We start from the raw sequence: 16,399 nt of genomic DNA on the forward strand, positions 1-16,399 counted from the left end.
GGGTGAGCTATCCACAACACCTTACTGTCCACAATATACACTCACCTAAAGGATTATTAGGAACACCTGTTCAATTTCTCATTAATGCAATTATCTAATCAACCAATCACATGGCAGTTGAACTCCTGAACTCCAAACTGAATGTCAGAAATGGGAAAGAAAGGTGATTTTGTGCCCCATCGAGTAGCCTAAGCAAAAGTTTTACACACACTTGCAGTCTTAACGCCTACTTGAACACTTGGGTCAAAAAGGGGAAATTATGTTATGTAAGTAGACCAGTGTAAGAGCAAAGACAGCAGTGTGTGTGTGTGTGTGTGTGTGTGTGGACAAGGCACAAGGATTTACACACGGGCTCGGGCGCCCTCTGCTGGCAGATCTGGGCATTTAGGGCAGCATTTCAGACTCAGGATATCAAGGATTGGCACAAACACACACACACACACACTACGATCTCACAAACTTCACAAGAGCACATGACGTGCGTCATTTGCCACAACCAGAAATGCACTTCCGCTTTTATTCAGTGTGACATTTTTGGCCGGATCTGTGTGTGTGTGTGTCATGGCCAGTTTTATGTGACCACAAGAAGTTTGCTGAATTTACTGTAACAGCTCTAAACAGGAAGTGAACACATATATACGATGCATATATAATTAGCTATGGCATGCAACCATTAAATAATGTCCAGTTGTCGTTGATAGCTTCAGCTTACCGTCCGTTACAGAACGCGTTTCAGGCCTCAGATGATGATGATGATGATGATGATGATGATGGAGAAACTCCTCATGTGTTGCTGGTTAGAGATGATTGGGATCATAAGCACCTCAGATGAGCATGAATCTGCCACCGGACCTGCATGAAACCACCATGCTGCAGGATGTAGAGTACTGAGAGTGTCCTGACTTAAGTTCCTTACAAAAAATAAAACAGTAGGGCTTAGCACCCTGAAAAATGAAAAATAAAAAGGTTTATCTAATTTATATAATTAAACATATTTTTCAAGTAAAGCTTCATATGATAAAAAAAGATGAAGTAAATGTGTAAGACACATCCCGCTCGTGTTCCTGGAGAAGTGAAAGCGATGAGGTGATTTCGCGCGCGCGGGCTCGTCCTGTCCACCGGAAGCTGGAAGATTCTCTTCCCGTTTGATTCGCATTTCTCTTCTTCTGAAACACACACTGTTCTCTACACACACTTCCTCTAAATCTATGAGATCACGTTTCAGACTTTCATCAGTCCAGAATCTGATCGAGTGTGTGAGGATGTGTGCAAGAGTGTGTTTGTGTGTGTGAGAGAAAGTGTGTGTTTGAATAGAATAACCCTGAGCTCCTTCTTTTAAGAAAACCAACGTCAGGTTTCCCGAAAGCTCAAATGTGTGTTTCTGCTCAAACTAGAAAGGCCCAAAGACAATATATCAACTCATCTGATCACAAATAACTTTATTAAATAATCAACTGTACAATGCGTCACCTATAATCATTTATAGGATATATAATATATACAAAATATATTTTACATGAAAAACATTTTCTACAAAACAATCAGAGTAAATGTGTTTGTTCTGAGTGTGTGTGTGTGTGTGTGTAGGAAACAATCCATCAAATCTGCTGCGTCATCAAGACACACACTCATATATTATATGAATTATCCCTTTATATGAAGAAGATATTCCAATCTTCTTCACAAGTTAAATTTGCAACTGTGGACGGAAACATCGAAGAGTCTCTGTAATCTCACTCTCAGAAAAGATCTCCGTATGAACGGAGTGTGTGTGTCAGGCAATGACCTGAGCTTCTCCGCACTCACTGTGAAGCTCTTCAATACTGACTGGAGTGAGTGTTTGAGGGGTTTCCGGAGAGGAAGATGTGTCCCTGCGTGTGCATAACACTGATCTGGTGTGTGTGTGTGTGTGTGTGTTGTGTTCAGTCCTGATCATTTCTCTGGAACTTTGTTGATGACTTTCTTCTTCCTGATGGACACGAGGTCATAGAACGGATCTTTTGTAATGCTGGCCCTGTGGAACACACACACACACACACACACACACACACACACGTTATAGGTCAGATTTGTGTCGTGCGTTCAGACAGTTTATGACGCCGTACACACACACACACACACCCTCGTATTCATACCTGATGTACTCAATCCAATATGGAGTTAAAGGAGTTGTTCACTCATCAACGAACGAAATGAACCAAATGACTCGAAAAAAGATTCGTTCACAGGAGAGTCACGAACGCGCATCACAGAACAGCAAGGCGAGCATTTGAGCTTATAAAACTTAAACTTTGTTATTTATTTATTAAATGAGCGCTCGTTTCGCTTGATAAGACCCTTATTCATCGTCTGGAATCGTTTAAAGTCCTTTGAACAGTTTGCACTGAGACTCTCATTTGGACCTTGAACCGTTTGGTCCCCATTGAAGTCCATTATATGGAGAAACACACACACCTGATGGACTCGATCCACTGGTCTCTCTCCTCCGCTGTAGAAGCACAGATGCTGTAGGACTGGTGTTTTCCCTCCACCACTCGCCCGTCCGTCTCCGTTTTACACGCCTTGATCTTCTGACCTCGACTGTTGGGGTTATACAGCTCTAAACAATACTGGCACAGGTCAAAGGTCACAGGTTAGCATCACTCACAACACACGCGCATGCCTTACTCTACTGACAGCAACTGAGTTTGATGTTATTGAGTGTTATTATCGTTCTCCATAAATCATATGCAGGATTGGACCAGATGAATCGCTCTATATTGAATTATCCGCGCGTGCCGTCGCTAGGCTAGGCTTCAGTGTGTAACGCATGCGGGTCTCACCGGCTTCCGGGGAAAGAGCACTTCCTTCACACAGAGATTCTCCAGAGGAATGATCCCGCGCGGCTCCTTGTCCTGATACACAAACACCACAATCAGCTCGGACACACACACTTTACACACACACACTCATGCGTTCAGAGGGTTCTTACTGTGGTGTATTCAAAATAATACAGGCAGTTATCAGTGAGGATGAACCATCGCCTCTTCCACGTCTTCACACGCCCGCCTGCGGACGGATTACACATCAGCAACACTGAACACCAGATCACATGAGCTAACCATGAAAAATACTTATTAACTGGAGTTAGTGTTCATTTCAACATTTAGTTCAGATCAATCAAACCATCTTAATGCTAATAAAACGTTCGATCTTTGATAATGTTCCCAAAACATTGATATATTGTTCACGGAATGTTTCAGTTGGACGTTCGTCTAACGTTTTTTAAATGTAACAACGTTCAGAGAACATTCAAAAGTAACATTCCATAATGTTTGAATGATACAATGAAACGTTCCATTAACATTTGAATAACCAAGAAAAAAAAGTTTAGGGTTTGTTTGTTTTTTTAATTTAGACTGTTTGTCAGAAATTAGGTTTTCATAACTTAACATGAACATTCTTACATTAATTTTTATATTTTTGTTCGATTTTTGCAGAATCTATTTGACTAACACACCCAATCGATGAAAGACAACGTAAACTAGACTAAATGTGTCTGCAGTAGTGAATCATAATCAGTCAATCTTTATAATAACTTCATAATCTTTACCCAGTTTGAGCAGCCAGCCCTCGCGGTCGGGGTTGAAGAAGGTGTGTGTGAGATCATTCCCATCATCCTCTGGGATTTTAAAGGGTTCGTTCCGTATGCTGTTGAACAGATTCTGTGGTGATGAAAAGAAACACACACTTCAGTCTTCCTGTTAGTGCTGCTCATTACTGTCCAATAATTAAGGGATAATTCACCCAAAAATGAAAATTCAGCCCATAAGAAACATAACAGATGCACTTTTATCATGGATAGATGCACTTTTATGATGGACAGATGCACTTTTATGATGGACAGATGCACTTTTATGATGGACAGATGCACTTTTATGATGGACAGACGCACTTTTATGATGGACAGATGCACTTTTATGATGGATAGATGCACTTTTATGATGGACAGATGAACTTTTATGATGGACAGATGCACTTTTATGATGGATAGATGTACTTTTATGATGGACAGACGCACTTTTATGATGGACAGATGCACTATTATGATGTATAGATGCACTTTTATGATGGACAGACGCACTTTTATGATGGACAGACGCACTTTTATGATGGACAGATGTACTTTTATGATGGACAGATGCACTTTTATGATGGACAGATGCACTTTTATGATGGACAGATGTACTTTTATGATGGACAGATGCACTTTTATGATGGACAGATGCACTATTATGATGTATAGATGCACTTTTATGATGGACAGACGCACTTTTATGATGGACAGACGCACTTTTATGATGGACAGATGTACTTTTATGATGGACAGATGCACTTTTATGATGGACAGATGCACTTTTATGATGGACAGATGTACTTTTATGATGAACAGATGCACTTTTATGATGGACGGATGCACTTTTATGATGGACAGATGCACTTTTATGATGGACAGATGCACTTTTATGATGATAGATGCACTTTTATGATGGATAGATGCACTTTTATGATGGACAGACGCACTTTTATGATGGACAGATGCACTTTTATGATGGATAGATGCACTTTTATGATGGACAGATGCACTATTATGATGTATAGATGCACTTTTATGATGGACAGACGCACTTTTATGATGGACAGACGCACTTTTATGATGGACAGATGTACTTTTATGATGGACAGATGCACTTTTATGATGGACAGATGCACTTTTATGATGGACAGATGCACTTTTATGATGGACAGATGCACTTTTATGATGGACAGATGTACTTTTATGATGAACAGATGCACTTTTATGATGGACGGATGCACTTTTATGATGGACAGATGCACTTTTATGATGGACGGATGCACTTTTATGATGGATAGATGCACTTTTATGATGAATAGATGCACTTTTATGATGAATAGACGCACTTTTATGATGGACAGATGCACTTTTATGATGGATAGATGCACTTTTATGATGATAGATGCACTTTTATGACGCATAGAAGCACTTTTATGATGGATGAATGCACTTTTATGATGGACAGATGCACTTTTATGATGGATGGATGGATGCACTTTTATGGACTTCAAAAAATCCTGCCATTTACTCCCATTATAAAGCTTGGAAGAGTCAGGACATTTTTTAATATAACTCCGATTGTATTCGTCTGAAAGAAGAATGTCATATACACCAAGGATGATTTGAGGGAAAGTAAATCATGGGCTAATTTTCATTTTTGGGTGAAATATCCCTTTAACACCACGCTGTTATTTGTGCTCAGTGACTCCAGTGTAGTATTTTGGTCATGTGACCAGTGAGGAAGGATTGTGATTGGCTGCTCACCGTCAGGAGGTCGTCGGGAAGATCCTCTCCGTTGTTGATCCCGCGGTTCATGCTAATGAATCTCTCCAGCGGGGTCTTGTCCTTCACGCTGGGGTTGTGAAGACTCGTGTTCAACATGATGATGGCAAACGAAAGGATGTAACACGTGTCTGAGGATCACAAACAACACAACTTTACCAGAGACTGATAATAAACAAAGCGTTTTGAGATCATCAGCTTGGCCAATTAACAGATTTGTGAATGCATAACAAATGGTCTCTTATTTCGCCATGGAATAAAATAAAACATGTAAAAGGTAATTGAAACTTTTTTCTGTTATTTTGTTAAAAAAAAAAGTCAGAATTGCATGAGAAGAAATTGGTCTGAATTGTGAGATTGTAAACAATCATCGTATCCCTTAAAACGTATCTTGTATCACCAAAATTACATATTTAAATGTTTTTTCCTTGAAAAAAAAAATGTCTTCATGTTCATGTAACTCGACACCCTTGCCTCATTTAGTATGCGTGGTTCTATGAATATGCAAATGAGCCCCGCCTCCACTCAGAGATCCACTGGTTGTCGATCACACGTTGATCTGATTGGTTACAAGGTGGTTTGTGACGTCAGAAACACCAAAGCGTGTTTTTGAGACTGTCTTTGGTTCACTGCAGTTTTAAGGAGGAAATACTCTTATCAACTTACACACGGTGTGTGTTACAGCGTATTAAACACACCACACACACACATAAACAACATTAAACGCTGGATTTACACCACGAGGAGACCTAAAGTCATTATTATTTTTGTAATTTTTTAATTCCAGAAATAAAAGACTGAATTACGAGACGTAAAAAACCTCAAAATTCCAATATTACGCAATATTGTTTATTCCATGGCAGAAACAAGCTTCCATGAGTTTCTGTTTTCAAATACTCAAATATTATTGGGTGTAATATATATTATGTATTATGCAAGGCTTCACCTGTGGACTGGAAGACGTTGACGTTGCAGTTACAGTAACGAGTGGCGAACGCCTCCATCATGCGGTCGATCTTCTGCGCTTCTCCCGGCAGACGGAAACTCCACAGGAACTGCCTGAGGAGCAGGAGAGAGGAGCGATAAGACGTGTGTGTGTGTGTGTGTGTGTGTGAAGGGTAGAGCGCTCGAGTTCTCACCGTAACGCCTGGACCAGGTTGAGATCCGAAAACTCGTGCAGATCCACAAACGCCTTGAGAATCTGCAGGTGCATCTCCTCCCTAAACATCAGATCGAGATGCATTCATCAGGACACACACACACTCTCATGCACAGATCTGATGTGTGTGTTTGGTTCATAAGTCACCTCTCTCCCAGGAAGTCTCCGATGGCCGTCTTATTCAGTCCTTCCTCTTTATACAGGAACTCTGCCACTCGCTCTGGTTTCCACTCCAGAAGCTCGTTGTCCACCAGATACTTGATTCCCTGAAACACAGAGCGGTTTGAGCCGTTCACTCAGATAAAACACTGAAGCTTTCTGTGAGTTTATCCACACAACTTCCTCCACAGCTCAACATCTGCTTTCCTTCAGACCAACACTTCCCTTTTCTGCAGAATGACTAAAGAAAAGACTAAACCCTTCAAACCAAAATCACAGAAACTGATACACTGGTTGACTTTTGCTTATATAATATACAGAATATGAGAATTCCGCATTAGAAATATGATGCGTGTTATATTATTTAGTGCTGTCGATCGATTTAAAAAATGGACTACATTAATCACAGTTAAAAAACACTTGTTTATTTTAGGTTTATTTTAATTAGTGCCGTCAAACGATATCTAATCGCGATTAATGTCGCAGTTAACTCGCACATTTTTATCTATTTTAAATGTGACTTGATTTCTTTTTGTCGCATTATTTTTTCTGATTTTAATGCTCTTATCAACATGGAAAAGTGGATCGGCTTGCTTTGTGCAAATTCTTTTTATTGAAAACTACTGTGTTCAATTTCACACTAACATTCTCACTTGGAGCAAATAGAGAGCCTAAGCCCCGCCCCTCCGCTTCCGGCTCATGGGACCTTATTTCGGAAAAAATATGAATGGTAGTCAATGGCGAGAGACAACTTATCTTTTATCTGCCCTCAATTACACATATGATGTTTGTCAATTTAAAAGATAATTCTGAAAGTCAAAAACGTCGCAGTTTGTCATAAAACAGAAGAGTAACATTTAGTTTTATGTGAAAATCGCTCTATGAACTACATTTCCCAGGAAGCGAAACAACGAGTGAGATCCGCTGCTCGTGTGTGTGCAGTCTGGTATGACGGCGTAACGTTACGATTATAACGTAAGACTGTAGAAACAACGACAGACATTAGCCTCAGTAAAGTTAACTTCATTCATTGGGAGAAAATGTGCGCCTTTGGGGTTTGTAGTCTTTGTAATTACGTATTTTCACAGTCTTACACCTCAACGGTTTTACATCAAACTGCGACGTTCTTTAGGCTACTTTAAAATGTATCTTTTAAATTGACAAACATCATATGTGTAATTCAGGGCACAATTCAAACCAGATCAAAATATTTGTCGTCTCTCGCCATTGACTACCATTCAATATTTTTTCCGAAATAAGGTCCCATGGTGGTCGACCGGAACGGGCGGGACTCTCTATAATCTCTCACACAATGAAACACTGTACATCAATAAAAGAGTGAAAGACATACTGACGAGGGGCGGAGAATTCGCATTCGTGTGTGTGTGTGTGTGTGTGTGTGTGTGTGTGTGTGTGTGTGTGCTTGGCCATCATCCAGTGGTGTTTCAAACTGGACGTGCTGCGATGATGATATCTCAGTTCACAACGAGTTTGGTCTCGTCAGTGGAACCATTCGGCAACTTTTTAACAACTCTCCGCTGGAAAACCAAACTCAGGTCAGGCCAATCACATTGTGTATAGAGTTGGTGGGCGGGCTTAACATAACGACAGCAGAGTTGTGACGGTTCCACGTGATTTCCATCGGTGATTTCTCTGCTACTTAAAAACAAAGAAGATGCTGCTGACGAACAGCGGTCTTTCAACTCGGCTTTTGGCCACGACTCTGAAGGACTGAAGTCACTTAAATCATTCTTAAAAAAGGAAGATGTGTTTGAAGTTTTGACGACCAGATCTGGCAAATGTTTAATATGTCAACTAGCTCCGCTGGTTGGTTGTAGCGCTATCCTATCGCGTGCAGAGGGATTGTGAAAGACAACTGTTTGTCCCGCCCCTCGGATTGAGGTATGCCAATTGTGAGTTCCCAGACCTAACATCTTGGGCCAGTTGTTCAAAACATTTAATCTGGATCAAAATGATCCGGATTTGGAAATCCCATTTTTTCCTATCCAGGATCAGGTAATCCGTCATACTTTTATGCCGGTTTTTTAAAGCAACATTGGACTGGATCACCCTGACCAGATACACCGTTTTCAAGATTACCAGTGCTCTAAATGGGACAACATATCACAATGTGGGCTACCAGCTATGTAAATCACTGTAAGTGTTTTTTTTATTTTGAGATAAAAACACAAATGGGGACAAGATATTTTTTTTTTTTTTACTTTACTATACTGAATAGCTTAATTGTTAGCCTATGTCTACTTTATCACTGTTACAACGGTTACACAAGTCAAGTGCAAAATATAAATAAAAGTATACACTAAATGATACAAATGTATTATTTGACAAATATTAAAGTTTTACTACATTTTCTGTTGGGATCAGGATAATCCTGTTTTTTTGGATCAAAGTTATCCAAATCCCACTGACAAGTTTTGAACAACCCAAACTGAAGGTTTGATCCAGATTAAAACTAGGATTGGATTCCCTGATTCCTTGTTTCCCTTTTGAACAACCCATTTCCAATCCGATAACCAAAATCCGATCAGAACAACTGGCCCATGGATGTAGGTCTGGCTTGCCAGGATAAGCATTCCCCACAAAAGTGAAAGACTGGTCATTCGATCCAGACAAGATCAGAAATCAAATGGAAACCACCAGATTGATGGAAGATGGAGTGAAGCACTACGCCACACCACTGCTGTCTAATGTTGGCATGCTTTAGCTTCATGCCCACAAAGACTTGAGAAACAGAAATAGACTCTGATACCACAGAGGAAGGATCATGGTTTATTCTCCACCACATGGTTCAGCATAAAGGCAAAAACAGAGTTGTGTTCAAGGAGTCTAATCTTAACGACTGAACTAAGCCCTTCCCTTTTGGGGGCTCTGTTGCAAAAACTATATAAATACTGTTGGTTTTCTCACACAAACCGCTCGTTTCGTGTCTTAGGCCATCAGTGTGTACTTACATTTACGAGTCATTAAATCATGTTTAATTTGGACTTCTCTGTGCTGCTCTTTGGTGGACCCCCTTAGCCTCCAGTGTGTGACTGATAGACAACAACGGTTTGACTAAAAAATGTCAAAATTGAAAATACTGTGGAAACAAAGACACCTACATCTTGGATGCCCTTGAGGTAAGATAAAACATTTCAAAGTGAACTATCCCTTTAAAGCGGAGACGTTTAGACGACACCATCGTCAAAAAGATCACTTATTCACACGGATTCGTGGAAACGACCAAAGCGCTGTATTCTGCTGCCAGACCAGTAGATGGCGATGAAACAATATAGACCGAACATGTGATTTGCAGATTTGCGTTTTTGTTGTTTACAGAGAGATCGTTTTCAAAAACTTGAACTTTAAAAACCCGTTTTCAAAAGTTTCAGTTTCAGGCGGCCAAAACGCTGTTGTCGTGTACATGAACGGTCAAAAGGTTTTACGTTTTTAGTTGAAAACGGTGTCATGTAAACAGCCACGGACACTTCACAAACCTGCCTTTTATAGCACTGGGATGGACTGTGTAATATTCAAAAGTGTACGCATTGAGCTCCTCACATCTACAGGGTATCTGCACATTTTTAACAGCAAATTTAATGACTTTTAAGACCTTTTTAAGTACTCTAAAAGGCAAATTTAAGACTTTACCACGACACAAAAAAAAAGGAAAATGTTCAGCAAGACACGACAGTGTTAATTTTGGCAGCTCTTTTTGTTTTAGTCTTAGTCTTCAGATAAAAATGCTTATTGGTCTTAGTCACATTTTGGTAATATTATCTTTCATAGTTTTAGTCGACGAAAAGTCATTGCATTTTTTGTCAACTTTTAGTCATTACTTTTAGTCAAACTTCAGTTACCGATATTAATTTTGGTAGCTATTTTTTATGTAGTCTTTAGACAAAAAAATGACATTATAATTTTTCGCTTTAGGCCTATTCAATTAAGCTTATGGAGACATTTGAATCAAGATAACAAGCTGTATTGACAATGCACTCTTTAGCAGTATCATTTGTGCAATTCTACATATCCCTGTTCCTCAGTTCAGTGGTTCTCCAATTGTTTAGAAAACCGTACCCCCTCTTGCACTCAGACTGCAGGCACAACTTTTCCATTTAGGGACAATATCTGCCACTTTTAATCGATTTTTGTCCAGTTCAGCGCGCGCGCGAGCATGGTTGCCAGATACTGTTGACAACACCGGGTAGAAAACGTGTTCTTTTAACAGAAAAGCTCTGACTGGGGATTTAATTATTTAAATCTGGCAACCAAGCATGAATGCTCGTAAACGCAGTCTGTAAATAAAACAAAGAAACGGATGACCAATCAGACAAGACATTTAAGGTCCGTCCGTGAAATTTAAGACCTCCTTTTAAGACATTTTCAGGCCTTAAAAAGCGAAAATTTTATTTAAGACGTTTTAAGACTTTTTAAGGACCAGATCTATAGACACGATTCCTTCCTTATGGCTGTGAGGACATTTATTGCCGGGGCCGAGGCACCCGATCTGAACTGCATCTGAGAGACAATTAAGCGCTTCAACAACATCTCAAGGTGATTTAACCAATCAGAGGCTTTTTGAAAACGTTGGAAAAGACGCTAGACGCTAACTTCCCGACCAGTTAAGTTAAGAGACGAAGCATCAGATCCTCATATTCCTCATAAAGATCATGTGACACTGAAGACTGGAGTAATGATGATAAACTCAGGAATAAATGACACGTCAACTATATATTCACATAGAAAACAGACGATTTACACTGGAGTAATATTACACTGTTTTACTGTATTTATGATCAAATTGGTGAGCAGAAGAGACTCTCTCAGAAACATTAAAACGTCTCACGACCCCAACCTTTTGAACGCAAGTGTACGTGTGTGTGTGTGTGTGTTGTCTACAGTGCAGTTATAGACTTGTGACAGTGTTTGTGGTGTTTATTAAACATCAAACATTCGTGTGTCTCTGTCATTTCTTTCCATGCTCGTCGGCCTCGCTAACATGCAGCAGCAAAACCACAAAGACTCAGAACGAGAAAACCAAAAGTATTTCAGGTGTTGACCCGAGGACTTCATCCTACACAACCTCCAGTCTGTTAATCACACACACACACACACGTCTGGTTCGCTATATTTGTTGTGACTCTCCATAGACGTAATGGATTTTATACCCCTTACACTAACCCTACCCATCACACACTCACGAACCCGACCCCTAAACCTACCACACACACACACACACACACACACACACACACCCTACCCGTCACATAAAACTTCCTGCAATTTTATATAAAAAAAAAAAATTGTTTTCTGAATTGAGGTCCACAGTGTCCATGAATCTGTGTGCAGTCCACACCGGGATAGAAAAACATGTACACACACACACACACACACACATGTAGCACAAATGCAGTTTAAATTTGAATGTCGGATGTCTTGGAAAGTTGATCCAGGAACATACTTGGTGAAATCATGTTCACCCTCTCATACAGTGTGTGTGTGTGTGTGGCTAATCTCTGGACTGACTGATGTTCCACTGCCCTCATCATCTCACGCTGGAAACAAACATCTTCTTCATCATCATCATCATCACTGACTCCTCCAGATCTCACCTTTTTAGGATCCATGTTGAACTTCTTCTTGCCACTACAGAAGCGCTTCTCCCTCTCCAGCATCTTACTGCACACAGTTCAATCATTCGTTTAATCAAAACTAAGACTACAACTATTTTTAAAATATTTACAATATTAATATCACATGAAAAAAATTAACTAAACAAAAATTTTAAAGGTTACCTTGACAACCAACTGATTTTTTTAAATTAATAAAAATAATTAATAAATATAATTAATAAATAATAAATAAATCTGAAATAAATATTTTTAAAAAACTATAAAATAATAAAAAATGTAATAAATGCCAATAATGTAATAAAAAAATTAAGGAAAATGTTATATATAAAATATAAAAACCTGCACATTCAGAAATGAATAAATGCAATAATAGTGCATAAATACAGCTCTTTTCTCAGATCATCACTCATGTGTTCACTCACTTGTCTTCTGCCGACTTGAAATCCTGAATATCTGCCATCACGTTTTCAATCTGGTTCTTCAGTTTCTGTCAGAAAAATGAAAACCCTGTGTCAGAAACGCTGCTTTCATAATAAAGACATATTTGATTTCCTTTACAGTGTCTGGCTATGATACACTTGTGAATGTGATGGAAGAATCACACACACACACACACAAGTCGAGTCTTTTAGGCTATTTTGGTCCATTTCTGCTTTTTTTTTTTAAAGACATTTTTTTGTATTTTTGTTACAACGGGAAAAAGAAATCAACATGACAAAACACCAGAACATTGTATTACACAGACATATTATCATTTGACAGGTAATGCTGAAGCCGAATGCAAATTCATGCAAATTCAGAATAACCAAATGCTTGTAACATTCAGGGAACGTTAACGTTTCCATAACATAACGGTGAAGTTATCAACATGTTCTGCATATCATTAAGAATCACACACACAAACACGACCACGAGTCCAATATTACATGTGAAAGATGCGTTTGGGTTATTTTGGACCATTTCTCCTTTTTTTCCACAGAAGAACGGGAAAAAGAAACCGCAATGACAAAACAACAGAACATTTGAGGGACACATATATACAAAGACGGGTAACTAAAAATAACATTCGTTCAAAGGTTCTAAAACGTTTCAGTTCGTCTAACATTTCTTAAATGTTACTTTTGTTTCAGAACATTCAGAGAACAATCCAAAGTAACGTTCCCATAATGTTCGAATAACCAAGATAATACATTTTTTAAAAGTGGACGTTTGTTACATTCAAAGAACGTTCAAAAAATAACGTTTTCAATTTGATTTTCTTTTATTGTCATTGCATATATTACACAATGAAACTAATAAGCAAACCTTAAGGTGCATCCACACATGACAACAACATTCAAGACAACACGGTATAAACAATATATATAACACACACTGTTCTGTGTGTGTGTGTGTGTGTGTTCCTCACCTCGATGTCCTCCAGCAGAACCTGCTTGTGCATCTTCAGCCGCTCGATCTCCATCTGCTCCTCCACCGTCAAATCTGAGGAAACACACACACACACACCGTCAGATGAGCGAGTGTGTGTGGCTGCAGATCCAGAGAGATCTGACATGTAAAACACTGGTTACAGTCCCGAAACACAGCAGTGTGTGTCCACAATACACACCGACAGGCATTAATGCCCAGATTACAGTTGCTTCTCACACTCGTCGGGTTCTGCTTTATGAAACAGGAAACCTGGTGTCACAGGGGCCGTTGGTTCCTGCGTGAGGGGCCTCTGAGCGCGCGCGTGTGTGTGTGTGTGTGTGTGTGTGTGTGTGTGTGTGTGTGTGTGTGTGTTTCACTTCAGACATGACTATCTAAACAGCAGACAGACGACACAAGAGATCCAGACACAAACTGAGACCTGATCTGAACGAAATCAAACCAGCACATATGAAATGAATAAAATAAAGATCATTCATTTTAATTAATTCAGCTGATAATACAGATTTCCATTTCAATCTATCGGTTCTCTCACGATTATGAACAAAGGTCTTCCTGTAATATTACTAAAGCGTTAATTCAAAGTTATCAGGTTTTTAATAATTTTTTTTTAGTTCATCTAACGTTTTTAAACGTTTTCAGAGAACATTCAAGTAACGTTTCCGTAATTTCAATAACCAAGAAACATTTAAAAAAAATATATATGTAGTTAAATCTACTTTCACCATCTATAGCCTAACCTCTAGTTGCTGGTGTTGTGCAGATAAATAAACCACCACCACTGATAATCACATTATTAATAGCAGCCTGCAATGCAAATACAGATTTTACCACTAAAACCTTGAATGTGAATTAGACTGAAGATGGAGGGAGAGTTATTTGGGGTTAAACGGTCTCTTACCTGTGTCGGTCATTGTGTGTTATAACGCTGAACTCCCGTTTGATCACAGCTGTGAGGCGTTCTTCATGTTCATGAGTTCCTCTATCAGCGGCCCTGCCCTGCAAACACCCGTTTCACACCAGAAGTCAAGAGTTTCCGCAGGAGGAGCACAACACAACAACACACACACACACACACACACACACACACACACACACGATGAGAGATCTGATGAGGCCCTCTGCTGGTGATAAACACACAGTCCCCTGAAAACACATTAATGAAGCAGAAAGATTGTGATGAACCTGTTAATTACAGTTTTTTCCGATTGCTTACACACTAAAATTAGAACTTTTCTCGCAATTAGCAAAACCTTACACTCGAGGAGCAAAACACCGGCCTAGATTTGCACAACTGTAAGCACATTGTCAGCTTCACACTTTTTGCACAACATTACACACACACAGTGATTTGCAAAACACTTGTATGTATTTGACACAGAAATTTATCATGGTGTAATTTCCTTGCAATTTCAAAGCAATAAAGGCTTTTAAATAAACACACATATGAAATAAGTGGTTAATTTTTCATGAGAAAAATTTTTTGGCTCGGTTTTTCTGAATTAATGAGTTAATTTTTTGTGAGAAAAAAAGTTTTTGCTCTATTTTTCTGAATTAACGAGTTAATTCAGAAAAACAGAGCAAAAAAAAAATCCATGAAAAATTAACTCGTTAATTCAGAAAAACAGAGCAAAAAAATCCATGAAAAATTAACTCGTTAATTCAGAAAAACAGAGCAATATATATTTTTTTCTCATGAAAAATTAACTCATTAATTCAGAAAACACAGCAAAAAAATGTTCCATCAAAAATTAACTCGTTAATTCAGAAAAACAGAGCAAAAACTTTTTTTCTCATGAAAAATTAACTCATTAATTCAGAAAAACAGAGCAATATATATTTTTTTCTCATGAAAAATTAACTCATTAATTCAGAAAAACAGAGCAATATATTTTTTTTCTCATGAAAAATTAACTCATTAATTCATAAAAACAGAGCAAAATATTTTTTTTCTCATGAAAAATTAACTCATTAATTCAGAAAACACAGCAAAAAAAAATTCCATGAAAAATTAACTTGTTAATTCAGAAAAACAGAGCAAAAACTTTTTTCTCATGAAAAATTAACTAATTAATACAGAAAAACAGAGCAATTTTTTCCCCATGAAAAATTAACTGGTTACAGTAATTCAGAAAATCAGAGTAGATTTTTTTTCTTCAAGTGAATGCAACACGCCTCCGTAGTATTCTATATATTTCTCCACTAAATTAAATAAATAAAAGTACCGTTTGTAGAACTGAGGGCTGCAACGGTCCCGCGCTCTCTCTCTCTCTCTCACGCCACATCCACAACCAGGAGAATCGCGAATAAGAGAGGAAACTGACACCGGCAGACAGAGCAGGTATAGATATGAAAAAAAATTCTCTGCTCTCATAATATGTCGATTTTATCACGAAATTGAAATAACAAATACCGTTTTGGCGCTTGTAGGCCTACATGTGTCGTGAGATCGCTGTGGCGCCCAGCTCGAGTCGTGACCGATCATCAAGTGAATAAACACGAATGAACAATTTTAAAGATACAGTACCAAAATATATAGACAGACAGACAGAAGGACAGACAGATAGACAGAAGGACAGACAGATATACAGAAGGGTAGACAGACCGACAGAAGGACAGACA

The 16,399-nt window shown here is 38.7% G+C and overlaps 1 protein-coding gene across 2 annotated transcripts; it reads right to left on the bottom strand.

Annotated features, from left to right (window-relative positions):
* Nucleotides 1–1,422: 1,422 nt before the first annotated feature.
* Nucleotides 1,423–14,819, bottom strand: cyth4b (cytohesin 4b). 2 transcript variants are annotated; one of them, XM_039656552.2, is made up of 13 exons: nt 14,679–14,819; nt 13,758–13,831; nt 12,772–12,836; nt 12,329–12,395; nt 6,705–6,823; nt 6,538–6,618; nt 6,345–6,457; nt 5,381–5,529; nt 3,593–3,704; nt 2,972–3,048; nt 2,823–2,894; nt 2,455–2,609; nt 1,423–2,014 (listed from the first exon to the last, which is right to left on the bottom strand). In XM_039656552.2, the coding sequence occupies exons 1-13, from the start codon at nt 14,689–14,691 to the stop codon at nt 1,933–1,935; spliced, it is 1,179 nt and encodes a 392-aa protein (XP_039512486.1). In that variant the 5' UTR covers nt 14,692–14,819; the 3' UTR covers nt 1,423–1,932. The 2 variants fall into 2 exon arrangements, with proteins under 2 accessions (XP_039512486.1, XP_039512487.1); XM_039656553.2 differs by lacking the exon at nt 14,679–14,819 and adding an exon at nt 13,959–14,101.
* Between the last annotated feature and the right edge of the window lie 1,580 nt (nt 14,820–16,399).

This window comes from Pimephales promelas, chromosome 8 (assembly GCF_988280905.1).
Source record: "Pimephales promelas chromosome 8, fPimPro1.hap1.1, whole genome shotgun sequence".
In the NCBI taxonomy this organism is placed as follows: domain Eukaryota; kingdom Metazoa; phylum Chordata; class Actinopteri; order Cypriniformes; family Leuciscidae; genus Pimephales; species Pimephales promelas.